The following is a 17,199-nucleotide window of genomic DNA, read 5'->3' on the forward strand; positions in this document are numbered from 1 at the left end:
ACGAATTGGCGTGGGTACTAGAATAGTCTGCAGCACCTGGCCTCATCCTACTAGAATCTGAAGTCAAATGTCTACTGTTTGCTGATGATCTGGTGCTTCTGTCTCCAACCAAGGAGGGCCAGCAGCACCTAGATCTTCTGCACAGATTCTACCAGACATTAATGCGTACCACTGCTGGCTTGCTTCTGAAGCTAAGCAGGGTTGGTCCTGGTCAGTCCTTGGATGGGAGACCAGATGCTGCTGGAAGTGGTGTTGGAGGGCCAGTAGGAGGCACTCTTTCCACTGGTCTAAAAAAAATATCCCAATGCCCCAGGGCAGTGATTGGGGACACTGCCCTGTGTAGGGTGCCGTCTCTCGGATGGGACGTTAAACGGGTGTCCTGACTCTCTGAGGTCATTAAAGATCCCATGGCACTTATTGTAAGAGTAGGGGTGTTAACCCCGGTGTCCTGGCTAAATTCCCAATCTGACCCTCAAACCATCACGGTCACCTAATAATCCCCAGTTTACAATTGGCTCATTCATCCCCCTCCTCTCCCCTGTAACTATTCCCCAGGTCGTTGCTGCAAATGAGAACGTGTTCTCAGTCAACTTACCTGGTAAAATAACGGATAAAATAAAAATACAAAAATTTAAAAAAAAGACCTGGACCCTGACAGTAAATCTCAGTAAGACCCATCCCCCTACCCCTGTACAGGCCCAGTCCCATCCCTCTACCCCTCTGTAAATGGCTCTAAAGCCTCCTTGCACCTCATTGGGGATTTCTCTGTTTTATTGTTAACATATAATTATATTTTAAATGCTTTTCTAGGGCAGGGAAGAAAATTAGAACCCTATAACTAATACATGGGTTACCTCATTTCACATCTGCATGTCATTAAACCATAGACTATTAACAATTGACCATAAAGAAGAGAAAAAATGTACTATGGTTGTAGAAAGCATTATATTTTCATAACAGAATATCAAACAGAAACAAAACATACTTGGAAAAGATGTGTTAAAAGATAAACAGCATGTATAATATACATATTAGTTGGTATGAAGTCAAAACAAGATGGACATTGGCTTTGTGCTATTATTACTCTAAGGGACACATCACAGCCAGAAGAGGACTGGCCACCCCTCATAGTCTGGTTCCTCTTTAGGTTTCTTCCTAGGTTCTGGCCTTTCTAGGGAGTTTTTCCTAGCCACCGTGCTTCTACACCTGCATTGCTAGCTGTTTGGTGTTTTAGGCTTTTAGGGTTTTAGGCTGGGTTTCTGTACAACACTTTGAGATATCAGCTGACGTAAGAAGAGCTTTATAAATAAATTTGATTTTGATTTTGATTTGATCTTACAACTTGAGACGTGCATACAATGCAAATATTATTATGGGAGATGTTTATGAATTCAAGTTGTGGGCTTCTTTCATAAGTTAGGATTCAGGAGTCACTATGAGTTTTTCCAACTATAGTATAGAAAGTCCGTGGTGGAGAATCACATGCTGTGTCCATTTGATCCTTAAAAAGGTCCAATTCCAGAATATTGGGTAACTTTCTCCTCAGTTCAATTCCATAATATTGGGTAACTTTCTCCTCAGTTCAATTCCAGAATATTGGGTAGCTTTCTCCTCAGTCCAATTCCAGAATATTTGGTAACTTTCTGCTCCGTTCAGGGTCCTGTATATCTGTGAGAATTGAGAAACACATATTAGTGGAGAAAATAAACAAGAGGTTTATGACCCTATCTCCAAATAATTAAAAAAAGCCTTTTCACAGGACATTGTCAGCAATTAACTTTGTTTATTTTCAAGACCCTTCAATTCTAGACGGGGTGAAAAATTATGGTTACTTAGGTGCCCTTCGGCATTCATCCCATTTGGGGCCTTCACATGAATGTCTAGAGAGAGATATCTTTATGGCTATGAGCCTATGAATGATGGGAGTCGTAAATAAAGTGGTCAGGGTACTTAACCTTTGACCCTAAGGTCCTGGGTTAACTTCCTAGTCCTAGTGTTTACTTGTGTACCACTGTGTGCTATCAATGCATGGCACTTTTCCACATTCATTATGTCCTGCCACCTGTAAAGTATTGAGGAGGAATAGGAGAAGGGAGAAAGAAAGACAAAGACATGTTAAAGAAAGTTTTGGTCAATAAGTAGATGTACCTGTGTCTGTTCTGCAGTGCTCGGTTTCATTCACAGTAATCGATGGAGTTGGTGAGCAGCCAATCCGAGGAGTAGCACTGGGCATGGGGAGCCAATCGCTAAAGCCTGAATAGGGGTCGGTAAAAGGTCATTAGAACATGATAAGCTGCAGAATGGAAGTGTTATAAGAACATTCTTCACTGGGGTTAGTGTTTGCATGTTTCATTGCTGTCTTGGCAAGTTTGCTCCTCATGCAGAGACCTCCTGTCTCTGTGAATGCTGAAACTACAGTATGTGACACTTCAGCATTATTTACCCCTTGTGTTTACTGAAATACATTTTTCCTGCTCAAACTTGACAAATCTAAAATACGGAGGCCCAAAAGACACGTTTGTGTTCGTTGAGGGATTACAATGATCATGGTATTTTATTAGGATCCCCATTAGCTGTTGCGTCCCCATTACTCTACCTGGGGTCCACACAGAACATGAAACATGACATAATACAGAACATTAATAGACAAGAACAGCTCAAGGACAGGCAGTATTTGTAGAGGTCTTGATTATGGAACAGGTTGCAGCTGGTGGGGATCTGCTCTGCCTGCAGCACACCTGTCTCCACCCACACAATCACACACGCACAGAGAGGGAGAGAGCACTGGGGGAGTGGCGGCAGGTTAGGGAGACACAGGATGAGAAGTAGAGGGCGTGGCAGGAGTAGATGTAACAACTGGCATGCATAGTATTTATATTAGCCCTCTGATTACAATGAAGAGCAAGACATGCCGCTCTGTTCTGGGCCAGCTGCAGCTTAACTAGGTCTTTCTTTGCAGCACTTGACCATATGACTGGACAATAATCAAGATAAGACAAAACTAGAGCCTGTGGAGTGTGGTGTCAAAAAAGCAGAACATCTTTATTGCAGACAGACCTCTCCCCATCTTTACAACCGTTGAATCTATATGTTTTGACCATGACAGTTTACAACCTAAGGTAACGGCAAGTAATTTAGTCTCCTCAACTTGTTCAACAGCCACACCATTCATTACCAGATTCAGCTGAGCTTAGGGAATGATTTGTACCAAATACAATGCTCTTAGTTTTAGAGATGTTCAGGACAAGGGTTTCAGTGAGTTCATTAGCTGTGGTTGCTGCCACTTATATGGTTGAATCATCAGCATACATGGACATACAGGCTTTGTTTAATTCACAGGGTGGCAGGGAAGCCTAGTGGTTAGAGCGTTGGACTAGTAACCGGAAGGTTGCAAGTTCAAACCCCCGAGCTGACAAGGTACAAATCTGTCGTTCTGCCCCTGAACAGGCAGTTAACCCACTGTTCCTAGGCCGTCATTGAAAATAAGAATTTGTTCTTAACTGACTTGCCTGGTTAAATAAAGGTAAAATAAAAAAATAAATGCCAGTGGCAGGTCATGGTAAAAATAGAAACAAGTAGAGGGCCAGGAAACTGCCATGTGGTGCACCAGGTAGAAAGGTAAGACCCAGATGCAGACCGTGTCGAAGTAACAATTTTTATTACAGCAATAGGGGCAGGCAGGCTCAGGCAGAGGTCGGTAATCCAGAGGTGGGGCAAAGGTGCAGGCAGGCTCAGGGTCAGGCTGGTGGGTACAGGGTCAGGACCGGCAAGGTTCAAAAACCAGGAGGGTGGGAAAAGCGAGGTTGGGGAAAAGCAGGAGCTGACACAAAAACACTGGTTGGCTTGATGAACTGGCAACAGACAAACAGAGAACACAGGTATACATACACAGGGGATAATGGGGAGGATGGGTGACACCTGAAGGGGGGTGGAGACAATCAGAAAGACAGGTGAAACAGATCAGGGTGTGACACACCCTACATGTTTGACATCAGAGAAGCCTCCATTGAAGAAAACCCTCTGAGTTATATTAGATAGATAGCTCTGAATCCACGATACGGCACAGGTTGAAAATCCATTCAAAAAGTTTTCTCAACATCATGGGGTGGCAGCGTAGCCTAGTGGTTAGATCCTTGGACTATTAACTGAAAGGTTGCAAGATTGAATCCCTGAGCTGCCAAGGTACAAATCTGTCGTTCTGCCCCTGAACAAAGCAGTTAACCCACTGTTCCGAGGCCGTCATTGAAAATAAGAATTTGTTCTTAACTGACTTGCCTAGTAAAATGTTATGGTCAATAAAATCAAAGGTTGCACTGAAATCTAACAGTACAGCTCCCACAATCTTCTTCTTATCAATTTCTTTCAACCAGTCAATTTCTTTCAACCAGTCAATCAGTCATTTGTGTCATGTTGAGTGCCCTTCCCTATAAGCATGCTGAAAGTCTGTTGTCAATTTGTTTACAGAGAAATAGCATTGCATTTGGTCAAACACAATTTTTCATGTCGTGGAGGCATGACAAGACCCAAAACTGATCCAGGATGTGTATAGGATGTATAGGGTGTGACACAGGATGAGGGAGTCCATGGACGTTAACGATTACACTTGGTTATACAACATCACCTTTAAAATACAGTAATACACCACTGTATGACATCATCACCTTTAAAATACAGTAATACACCACTGTATGACATCATCACATTTAAAATACAGTAATACACCACTGTATGACATCATCACATTTAAAATACAGTAATACACCACTGTATGACATCGTCACATCTAAAATACAGTAATACACCACTGTATGACATCATCACATTTAAAATACAGTAATACACCACTGTATGACATCATCACATTTAAAATACAATAATACACCACTGTATGACATCATCACATTTAAAATACAGTAATACACCACTGTATGACATCATAACATTTAAAATACAGTAATACACCCCTGTATGACATCATCACATTTAAAATACAGTAATACACCACTGTATGACATGAAGAAGCTGCCATATTAGATGAGACGCATCAGGGACATTAGACAGAACCGGACATACTGACAAATAAACATAACCTTGTCCAAAACACAGGGTTTCCTTCATTTTATACATTGATGGGGAGATGTATGAAGCCAGGCTGTCAATTAGAGGTGTGTGCTGAGATAGGAAGCAGCCATAACGCCAAACATACTGTACCTTATTCTCAAGATCCTTCTCCTCCACATTCTTCTTCTCTCCTAGAGTTACATACAAACTATAGTCCTCATGGCCGGTGGTGTTACCTTAAAAGATGACAGACATCAACGAAGTTGGTGAGGAGAACCACAAAGTGAAACCACACTAACACTTGAACTAACATATCTGGTTAAGTGGCTTACTGAAATAGGTGTAATCGAAGGTGGCGGTGTAGTCATAGTCTGGTGTTTGTGTAGAATAGTCATCATATTCCTCCTCATAGTCCTCTTTGTTTGCTGTGGAAAAAGGGAAGAGAAAGAAATGCTATGACCAAAAACCTGGTCAGCCCTGAAACTAAAAGCCATCTATATCATACCTCATATCCCATCATGTCTTTCACTGAACTACACTCCAAGTCATTGTGCTCCTCAACATATCCTATTACAAACCTATCAGATACACCCAACATGAGGATTACGCAGTGTGTTATTTGCAAGCAAACAAAAGCCATTGTTCCATTAAATGTGGATTCTGGGTTTGGAGAGCCCCACCTCATTTGTTTGGTATGCCTCAGGGGAGAAATAAACTCTCAGGTGTTGCACCTTATCTTCCCTGCCCAGGACCAACAGAGACATCTCCTATGAGTTATGGAGGAGAGACACACAGACACTTCTCCTATGAGTTATGGAGCAGAGACACACAGAGACTTCTCCTATGAGTTATGGAGCAGAGACAAACAGAGACTTCTCCTATGAGTTATGGAGCAGAGACACACAAATACTTATCCTATGACTTGTGGAGCAGAGACACACAGAGACTTCTCCTATGAGTTATGGAGCAGAGACCCACAGAGACTTCTCCTATGAGTTATGAAGCAGAGACAAACAGAGACTTCTCCTCTGAGTTATGGAGCAGAGACAAACATAGACTTCTCATATGAGTTGTGGAGCAGAGACACATAGAGACTTCTCCTATGAGTTATGAAGCAGAGACAAACAGAGACTTCTCCTATGAGTTATGGAGCAGAGACACACAGAGACTTCTCCTATGAGTTATGGAGCAGAGACACACAGAGACGTCTCCTATGAGTTATGGAGCAGAGACAAATAGAGACTTCTCCTATGAGTTATGGAGCAGAGACACATAGAGACTTCTCCTATGAGTTATGGAGCAGAGACAAATAGAGACTTCTCCTATGAGTTATGGAGCAGAGACACACAGAGACTTATCCTATGAGTTATGGAGCAGAGATAAATAGAGACTTCTCCTATGAGTTATGGGGTAGAGACAAACAGAGACTTCTCCTATGAGTTATGGAGCAGAGACAAACAGAGACTTCTCCTATGAGTTATGGAGCAGAGATAAACAGAGACTTCTATGACTTGTGAAGCAGAGACACACAGAGACTTCTCCTATGAGTTATGGAGCAGAGATAAACAGAGACTTCTATGACTTGTGGAGCAGAGACACACAGAGACTTATCCTATGAGTTATGGAGCAGAGATAAACAGATAATTTTCCTATGAGTTATGGAGCAGAAATAAACAGAGACTTCTATGACTTGTGGAGCAGAGACACACAGATACTTCTCCTATGAGTTATGGAGCAGAGATAAACAGAGACTTCTCCTATGAGTTATGGAGCAGAGACAAACAGAGACTTCTATGAATTATGGAGCAGAGACACACAGAGACTTCTCATATGAGTTATGAAGCAGAGACAAATAGAGACCTCTCCTATGAGTTATGGAGCAGAGACAAATAGAGACTTTTCCTATGAGTTATGGAGCAGAGACAAATAGAGACTTCTCCTATGAGTTATGGAGCAGAGATAAACAGAGACTTCTCCTATGAGTTATGGAGCAGAGACAAACAGAGACTTCTATGAATTATGGAGCAGAGACACACAGAGACTTCTCATATGAGTTATGAAGCAGAGACAAATAGAGACCTCTCCTATGAGTTATGGAGCAGAGACAAATAGAGACTTTTCCTATGAGTTATGGAGCAGAGACAAATAGAGACTTCTCCTATGAGTTATGGAGCAGAGATAAACAGAGACTTCTCCTATGAGTTATGGAGCAGAGACAAACAGAGACTTCTATGAATTATGGAGCAGAGACACACAGAGACTTCTCATATGAGTTATGAAGCAGAGACAAATAGAGACCTCTCCTATGAGTTATGGAGCAGAGACAAATAGAGACTTTTCCTATGAGTTATGGAGCAGAGACAAATAGAGACTTCTCCTATGAGTTATGGAGCAGAGATAAACAGAGACTTCTCCTATGAGTTATGGAGCAGAGACAAACAGAGACTTCTATGAATTATGGAGCAGAGACACACAGAGACTTCTCATATGAGTTATGAAGCAGAGACAAATAGAGACCTCTCCTATGAGTTATGGAGCAGAGACAAATAGAGACTTTTCCTATGAGTTATGGAGCAGAGACAAATAGAGACTTCTCCTATGAGTTATGGAGCAGAGATAAACAGAGACTTCTCCTATGAGTTATGGAGCAGAGACACACAGAGACTTATCCTATGAGTTATGGAGCAGAGACACACAGAGACTTCTCCTATGAGTTATGGAGCAGAGACAAACAGAGGAGAACAATTTAACCGTATGGAGGCAGGAGGGAGGTCAGGCCCCCAGGGGGATACATCATGGAGCTGGTCTGGCCCCCAGGGGGATACGTCATGGAGCTGGCAGCAGGACAATACACAGAGTATCTGGAACTCCATCCATCAGACTCTATACCAGTAGAGGACAGCCAAGAGTAAACTGCAGAGCAGTGAACTACAGTGGGACACGATGCAGAGCGGACTGAAACAATGAGCATCAGGTTTCCCTGGGGGAATCTCCTCAGCTAGCGAAATGAACCGTCGCATGTCTTGTGAAATGCTTGGTTGAGCAAGGCCACATGTGAATGACCGTATTAACTTTTGGAAACGTTCTAGAGACAGCGTTTTCCTGTCATTTGATTTAGGGCCACATATTTAGCTTGAGATATATCAAACAATTTCTCAATAATTGCAGAGGAATAAAATGCTCATGGAGAGTTCGTTGACAAACATGGTCAAGAAATGAGAATTTGACCGCACTGTATGGCTTTACCACCATCTTATTCAACCACATGGCCTGTATGATAGACTAACCTTCATGAAAACAGCTTGAATGAATGTAAAAGAGGAAATGTCTGCCCTTCAGAGCTAAATATTCAGTGGTGGGTCAAGTGGGGACAGTCCTGATGGGGAACTGAAGGGGAGAAAGGTGGATATGGCTGCTGCTACTGTTACCAATGCCAGACATACACAACATGGACGTAGCAAAGAGGGGGGTTTAGCTGAAAGTTGGGGATAGGAACTCTCACAAAGTCATATGTGAAGTATGTGAGGGGGAATTCCTGACCTCTCTCTCTCTTGATCACAGGTCTCAATCACAATGGTAGGAAGGAACCTTAGTGGGATAAAGTAATAATCTTACAATGATTGGACTTTCCAAGTGAGTAACATAAAAGAAACCAGCTCTTTCCAGAAATCTGACAGCCCCTATACAAAAACAAAATGGACGTTCCAGCAATCTAATAATAATGAGCTTCTAATCCAGTCACCATGTCTCTGGGAAAAGTCCAATACATTCCTCCAGTGTCCTGCAAGTATGGATCCATTCCATTGATTCCGCTCCAGCCATTACCTCGAGCCCATCTTCCCCAATTAAGTTGCCACCAACCTCCTTTGATACATGTACTATTAAAGCGTTTTTGCATAATAATAATAACTCAATGCTTTGTCTCTGTGGGTAAGTTGGTTTTGACTCATCCCAGGAACCTGATGATCATATTTTTTTATTATCATTTTTTTCTCTCCCCAATTGGTTGGTACAGTCTTGTCTCATCACTGCAACTCCCGTACGGACTCGGGAGAGGCGAAGGTCGAGAGCCATGTGTCCTCCGAAACACAACCAAGCTGCACTGCTTCTTGACACAATGCCCACTTAACCTGGAAGCCAGCCGCACCAACGTGTCGTAGGAAACACCTGGCGACCGTGTCACCGGCCAAACCCTCCCCTAACCCGGACGACACTGGGCCAATTGTGCACCGCCCCATGGGTCTCCCGGTCACACACAGCTGACTGCGACAGAGCCTGGACTCGAACCCAGAATCTCTAGTGGCACAGCTAGCACTGCGATGCAGTGCCTTAGACCGCTGCACGACTCGGGAGGCCCTGATGATCAATTTTGTTTTGATAGGAGGAGCCTGTATACTCTTGTCTCGACAACAAGCTGAAACAGCTCATGTTGAAACTCATGCTCTGTCTGATAACACTTCGGCAGCCGTACCATACTGGCACTGGAGAGTGTTTACATTTACACTCTCTGTGATGAGTCAACTACAGGTTCTTCAACAACCTCCCAGAACCATAGAAGAGCCCTATGGCAAAGAAGTCAGACTGCAACATGCCAAGTCTTGCATCAGTTTCTGCACACAGACTATGGGAAGGATGATTTAGGGAAACACAACTACTCTCCAGCTGTAAATCAGGTGACTTATTTTAATCCGCTGATATGATAGGGAGAAGTGGGTTTTTTCTTCTGGTCAGAATGGATGAGGCTCAAATGGGCTGCTAAAACATCTGGAAAACCCCATGTTCTCCAGAATCACTACTCCCATAGATACAGCTTTATTCACTACTCCCATAGTTAGAGCTTTATTCACTACTCCCATAGTTAAAGCTTTATTCACTACTCCCATAGGTAGAGCTTTATTCACTACTCCCATAGATAAAGCTTTATTCACTACTCCCATAGGTAAAGCTTTATTCACTACTCCCATAGGTAGAGCTGTATTCACTTCTCCCATAGGTAGAGCTTTATTCACTACTCCCATAGGTAGAGCTTTATTCACTACTCCCATAGGTAGAGCTGTATTCACTACTCCCATAGGTAGAGCTGTATTCACTACTCCCATAGGTAAAGCTTTATTCACTACTCCCATAGGTAAAGCTTTATTCACTACTCCCATAGGTAGAGTTTTATTCACTACTCCCATAGGTAAAGCTTTATTCACTACTCCCATAGGTAAAGCTTTATTCACTACTCCCATAGGTAGAGCTGTATTCACTACTCCCATAGGTAGAGCTTTATTCACTACTCCCATAGGTAGAGCTTTATTCACTACTCCCATAGGTAGAGCTTTATTCACTACTCCCATAGGTAAAGCTTTATTCACTACTCCCATAGGTAGAGCTTTATTCACTACTCCCATAGGTCAAGCTTTATTCACTACTCCTATAGGTAGAGCTTTATTCACTACTCCCATATGTAGAGCTTTATTCACTACTCCCATAGGTAGAGCTTTATTCACTACTCCCATAGGTAGAGCTTTATTCACTACTACCATAGGTCGAGCTTTATTCACTACTCCCATAGGTAGAGCTTTATTCACTACTCCCATAGGTCAAGCTTTATTCACTACTCCCATAGGTAGAGCTTTATTCACTACTCCCATAGGTAGAGCTTTATTCACTACTCCCATAGGTAGAGCTTTATTCACTACTCCCATAGGTCGAGCTTTATTCACTACTCCCATAGGTAGAGCTTTATTCACTACTCCTATAGGTAGAGCTTTATTCACTACTCCCATAGGTAGAGCTTTATTCACTACTCCCATAGGTAGAGCTTTATTCACTACTCCCATAGGTAGAGCTTTATTCACTACTCCCATAGGTAGAGCTTTATTCACTACTCCCATAGGTAGAGCTTTATTCACTACTCCCATAGGTAGAGCTTTATTCACTACTCCCATAGGTAGAGCTTTATTCACTACTCCCATAGGTAGAGCTTTATTCACTACTCCCATAGGTAGAGCTTTATTCACTACTCCCATAGGTAGAGCTTTATTCACTACTCCTATAGGTAGAGCTTTATTCACTACTCCCATAGGTAGAGCTTTATTCACTACTCCCATAGGTAAAGCTTTATTCACTACTCCCATAGGTAGAGCTGTATTCACTACTCCCATAGGTAGAGCTTTATTCACTACTCCCATAGGTAGAGCTTTATTCACTACTCCCATAGGTAGAGCTTTATTCACTACTCCCATAGGTAAAGCTTTATTCACTACTCCCATAGGTAGAGCTTTATTCACTACTCCCATAGGTAGAGCTTTATTCACTACTCCCATAGGTAGAGCTTTATTCACTACTCCTATAGGTAGAGCTTTATTCACTACTCCTATAGGTAGAGCTTTATTCACTACTCCCATAGGTAGAGCTTTATTCACTACTCCCATAGGTAAAGCTTTATTCACTACTCCCATAGGTAGAGCTGTATTCACTACTCCCATAGGTAGAGCTTTATTCACTACTCCCATAGGTAGAGCTTTATTCACTACTCCCATAGGTAGAGCTTTATTCACTACTCCCATAGGTAAAGCTTTATTCACTACTCCCATAGGTAGAGCTTTATTCACTACTCCCATAGGTAGAGCTTTATTCACTACTCCCATAGGTAGAGCTTTATTCACTACTCCTATAGGTAGAGCTTTATTCACTACTCCCATATGTAGAGCTTTATTCACTACTCCCATAGGTAGAGCTTTATTCACTACTCCCATAGGTAGAGCTTTATTCACTACTCCCATAGGTAGAGCTTTATTCACTACTCCCATAGGTAGAGCTTTATTCACTACTCCCATAGGTCGAGCTTTATTCACTACTCCCATAGGTAGAGCTTTATTCACTACTCCTATAGGTAGAGCTTTATTCACTACTCCCATAGGTAGAGCTTTATTCACTACTCCCATAGGTAGAGCTTTATTCACTACTCCCATAGGTAGAGCTTTATTCACTACTCCCATAGGTAGAGCTTTATTCACTACTCCCATAGGTAGAGCTTTATTCACTACTCCCATAGGTAGAGCTGTATTCACTACTCCCATAGGTAGAGCTTTATTCACTACTCCCATAGGTACAGCTTTAATCACTACTCCCATAGGTAGAGCTTTATTCACTACTCCCATAGGTAGAGCTTTATTCACTACTCCCATAGGTAAATCTTTATTCACTACTACCATTTTTCTTTGTAGCTAAGGGTTAACTTGTGTTTGATCATGTTGACATTGCATCATTACTTAATTCTAGATATGTGTTGTACATCAGCTTCCTTCAATATGATGCTTTGTCCAAGGGTAATTGTGTGTTTTATCCCAATTGAAAACCTTTTTTGTTATTCAGTCTTCTGGCATATTGACAAGATGGTTCCACAACCTAATAATTTCACCCCTCGGTCCTACTTCACAGGGCTCCCATCCCATGTCTCCTTGAATAGCAAGGCTTGGGGAAAACGTATATACTCCCAGAAAACATCTTATGGCTGGAATGGAGTGCGGTGGACCTTTGAATGACCCCTGCCCATGTACAGTATCTCTCTCTCTCTGAGGACTTGCATCTCCTCAGGTTCACTTTGTTTATTGTGCTTTTATGCTCCATGAGCCGGTGTCTCAGATAGGATACAGAACGGCGAGACTAGCAGGTGGACGTCCTCTTGATATATCATATTACAGTAGAGATCTTTTCATTGAAGTAAAGAAAACATCAAGTGGCCTGTCTACCATGCTTTTTAATATCAAGCAATAAAACTACTCTTCCTGGGGTATTTACAGACTGTAAAACATGCATCACTGCTAAAAGCTATGGTAAGCTATAGCTAGCACATGTAATAATTCCTCTGCGCTGTCATCTGGTCTGTTTCTGACAGCAGTAGGAATCACCCAACAGAACAGTTAACATCCAGCATGGAACGAAACTCTCACAGCGCTAGACGCGTTCTTGTCACAAACTCCACAAACCAATGAAGACAAATGTTTGCATCTGACAGACTCCCAGAGACAGCAGCCAAAACAAGACAAACAACAATAAATAATAAGACAAAGCAACCAGAAGGTGGTTTGGTGAGGAGGTCTTTCCCAGCATTGCAAGTCTAAACTCTCTGGCTGGATAAAAAGGTCCATCCACAGAAAAACCAGCCGGGTCGAGTCCACAGGGGATCCACAGAGCTCCTTGATTATTTTCTCTCTAGAAAAACTTCTCCGCTGGTGCCTGAGAAAGTAATCACTGCCCACAGTAGGGTTACAACAACACTGTACGTGGCTATTTCAAACTGCTCCACAGTGCACTAGATATTGTTTCTATGAATTCCCGGGGCACAATGTACCCATCCTAACCTTGACCCTGTCTGACAGTTCAGCCATCCTCACTTTGGGCACCGGCTTCAGATGACAACAAAAATCCCTTTTGGTGTCCTGTATAAACACCATGCATGGGGGAAGTGGTGCCCTCTTTGATCCACCATTGAGAGATTACCCTGAGGTCCGCCAGTGCTCTAGTTCAAAGATCAGTGAATACTCACCCCAGCACAAGGGTAGCAGCAGCGCCCCGGTCACCCAGAGAGAGAGCAGTCGTCTGTGCATCCTGGAAGGGAGATGTAGGCAGAGTGGGAAGGGAGAGCCGAACGCAGACAATGTGGTGTGTGAGTAGGGGTGTGTGTGAGTAGGGGTGTGTGTGTATCTGAGTAGGGGTGTGTGTGAGTGTGTCTGAGTAGGGGTGTGTGTAAGTGTGTGTGAATAGGGATGCGTGTGTGTGTGAGTGTGTGTGTGAGTGTGAGTTTGAGCACGCTATTGTGGCAGGGAGGGCAGGCTAAATGAAAGCCCAGAGGGAAGTACTCCCTTCATATAGGATACTTTCTCCCAGTATCTTGTTCTTCTTATTTAAGAGGTAAGAGGGAACTAACAAAGAAACTCAACTCCAGCCGACAGATCCTGAAATGTTGGCTGTTGTAAAGTCTCATTGTCTGAAAGGAATGACAGGATTTTCCCAACATGTCAACTTGACTCGCATATCATGAGACAAATTATTACAATTACTCTATTACTAAACTGAAAACTGGATACTTGATTATCTTGTTTCTTGATTTGTTATACTGTATGGTCACTGTTACAGGCACAGTCAGAAGAGGAACCTATGTTGCGTCCTAGGTTCCTGCCTGTCTAGGGAGTTTTCCCCAGCCACTGTGCTTCTGCATCTGCATTGCTTCCTCTCTGGGGTTTCAGGCTGGGTTTCTGTACAGCACTTCGTGACAACTGCTGATGTAAAAAGGGCTTGAGACATACATTTGATTGATTGTTTGCAGAACAATGAGGCTAGGGCGACTTAAGAATTTTGTCTTACATTTTTGTCTTGATTTTATTATCGCCTGTGTGTGTGTGTGTGTGTGCGTGCGTGCGTGTGTGTGTGTGTGTGTGTGTGTGTGTGTGTGTGTGTGTGTGTGTGTGTGTGTGTGTGTGCGTGTGTGTGTCTGGCAGCCTTGTTTTGACGATCCCTTCTGTGCTGACGAATGGTCAGAGGAGGAGAGGGAGAGAAAGAGAAAGAGTGATGAGAGGAGGAGAAGGAGAGAAAGAGAAAGAGTGATGAGAGGAGGAGAGAAAGAGAAAGAGTGATGAGAGGAGGAGGAGAGAAAGGTCAAGAAAAAAGCCAGGGGGTCAGATCACACTCCCCCTTCCCTACTCCCTATCCCTCCCCGCTCTACTCCCCCTTCCCTACTCCCTATTCCTCCCCCGCTCTACTCCCCCTTCCCTACTCCCTATCCCTCCCCCGCTCTACTCCCCCTTCCCTACTCCCTATCCCTCCCCCGCTCTACTCCCCCTTCCCTACTCCCTATCCCTCCCCCGCTCTACTCCCCCTTCCCTACTCCCTATCCCTCCCCCGCTCTACTCCCTCTTCCCTACTCCCTATCCCTCCCCCGCTCTACTCCCTCTTCCCTACTCCCTATCCCTCCCCCGCTCTACTCCCCCTTCCCTACTCCCTATCCCTCCCCCGCTCTACTCCCCCTTCCCTACTCCCTATTCCTCCCCCGCTCTACTCCCCCTTCCCTACTCCCTATCCCTCCCCCGCTCTACTCCCCCTTCCCTACTCCCTATCCCTCCCCCGCTCTACTCCCCCTTCCCTACTCCCTATCCCTCCCCCGCTCTACTCCCCCTTCCCTACTCCCTATCCCTCCCCCGCTCTACTCCCTCTTCCCTACTCCCTATCCCTCCCCCGCTCTACTCCCTCTTCCCTACTCCCTATCCCTCCCCCGCTCTACTCCCCCTTCCCTACTCCCTATCCCTCCCCCGCTCTACTCCCCCTTCCCTACTCCCTATTCCTCCCCCGCTCTACTCCCCCTTCCCTACTCCCTATCCCTCCCCCGCTCTACTCCCCCTTCCCTACTCCCTATCCCTCCCCCGCTCTACTCCCCCTTCCCTACTCCCTATCCCTCCCCCGCTCTACTCCCCCTTCCCTACTCCCTATCCCTCCCCCGCTCTACTCCCCCTTCCCTACTCCCTATCCCTCCCCCGCTCTACTCCCCCTTCCCTACTCCCTATCCCTCCCCCGCTCTACTCCCCCTTCCCTACTCCCTATCCCTCCCCCGCTCTACTCCCCCTTCCCTACTCCCTATCCCTCCCCCGCTCTACTCCCCCTTCCCTACTCCCTATTCCTCCCCCGCTCTACTCCCCCTTCCCTACTCCCTATCCCTCCCCCGCTCTACTCCCCCTTCCCTACTCCCTATCCCTCCCCCGCTCTACTCCCCCTTCCCTACTCCCTATCCCTCCCCCGCTCTACTCCCCCTTCCCTACTCCCTATCCCTCCCCCGCTCTACTCCCCCTTCCCTACTCCCTCTTCCCTACTCCCTCTTCCCTACTCCCTATCCCTCCCCCGATCTACTCCCACTTCCCAGGGTTCTGAATAAACAAGGGCAGATATATGGGACAGTACTGTATCCCCAGCTCTTCTAACTTGCCTCCCTATGTCCTAACTAGTCCCAGCTGTGTGCTGGGGGTGTGAGAGCTGGACCGTGGGTGTTGGGAGACGGTCAGGGAGGATGTGCTGGACACATACACACACCCACCCACACACACACACACACACACACACACACACACACACACACACACACACACACACACACACACACACACACACACACACACACACACACACACACACACACACACACACACATATTCAGAATATCCCTCATTCCAGGAGAGTCAATGTTCCCAGAAGGTTTCTTATGTTTTCTTCCTTCTACCTCCCAGCTATAAACAGTCCATTATTTCACCTTTACCAGTGGAAACCTGCTACTCATTATGCTGCCTGTCAATCATAACCATAGACTGTAAACCATGGGTGGCCAACGTGACCATGTACCTGTATTTACCATCTTAACAGATTCAATCTGCTGGTATTATTCAATCAGGTGTTCATGTGTACCCAAGGGAAAACAGGACAAGGCTTCAAATGCGTACACTAATCCCTACCTGCAGTACACTAATCCCTACCTGCAGTACACTAATCCCTACCTGCAGTACACTAATCCCTACCTGCAGTACACTAATCCCTACCTGCAGGACACTAATCCCTACCTGCAGTACACTAATCCCTACCTGCAGTACACTAATCCCTACCTGCAGTACACTAATCCCTACCTGCAGGGCACTAATCCCTACCTGCAGTACACTAATCCCTACCTGCAGTACACTAAAGCCTGCCTGGACATGTTCATATACCTATTGCCGACCAGTATTGAGGGACAAAAGAGATGTCTTGGAGGAGTAAACAAAACTTCATCCTCCTTGAATATCCTTTTTTATTTTAAAGGGACCTAATTCCCTTCTGTCAATCATAGGTCGTAATAAGATATGCAGTCACTGACACACCAACCTTCCTGGTGTTTTTCAGTACAGACAGGCTGGAAGTCCTTCCTGCCTGGCCCAGTAAGTCCTCTGCTCTAACACAAAGCAGACATGTATCTTACATGGCCCCCCTCTCCTCTCCCTGTCCTCACTGTCCCCATCTGCAGTTGGTCGATCAGCAGGGAAGAATTCCTGGCAAATGTATCTCTCTATCAAGAACTACCTCTCCACAGGGAGGTGGTGGTATGGTTTATATCTCTACAGGGAGGTGGTGGTA

General features: G+C 44.6%; 1 protein-coding gene across 1 annotated transcript; it reads right to left on the minus strand.

The window, feature by feature from the left end:
* Nucleotides 1-926: 926 nt before the first annotated feature.
* LOC149984408 (uncharacterized) lies at nucleotides 927-13,901 on the minus strand. The gene is made up of 5 exons (XM_090222179.1): nucleotides 13,601-13,901; nucleotides 5,394-5,486; nucleotides 5,212-5,297; nucleotides 2,149-2,253; nucleotides 927-1,668 (listed from the first exon to the last, which is right to left on the minus strand). The coding sequence occupies exons 1-4, from the start codon at nucleotides 13,659-13,661 to the stop codon at nucleotides 2,179-2,181; spliced, it is 315 nt and encodes a 104-aa protein (XP_090078305.1). The 5' UTR covers nucleotides 13,662-13,901; the 3' UTR covers nucleotides 927-1,668; nucleotides 2,149-2,178.
* Between the last annotated feature and the right edge of the window lie 3,298 nt (nucleotides 13,902-17,199).

The sequence above is a fragment of the Oncorhynchus mykiss genome, chromosome 3, assembly GCF_057628025.1.
Source record: "Oncorhynchus mykiss isolate SJ-2025 chromosome 3, ASM5762802v1, whole genome shotgun sequence".
In the NCBI taxonomy this organism is placed as follows: Eukaryota; Metazoa; Chordata; class Actinopteri; order Salmoniformes; family Salmonidae; genus Oncorhynchus; species Oncorhynchus mykiss.

Bases quoted from the DNA above. Each gene is read 5' to 3' on its own strand.
- LOC149984408 (XM_090222179.1), bottom strand. From the start codon at position 13,661: ATGCACAGACGACTGCTCTCTCTCTGGGTGACCGGGGCGCTGCTGCTA. The intron at 5,487-13,600 runs GTGAGTATTCAC...CTTTTTCCACAG, and splicing joins GCTGCTACCCTTGTGCTGGG to CAAACAAAGAGGACTATGAG. The intron at 2,254-5,211 runs GTACAGTATGTT...ACCCCTATTCAG, and splicing joins AGAAGGATCTTGAGAATAAG to GCTTTAGCGATTGGCTCCCC.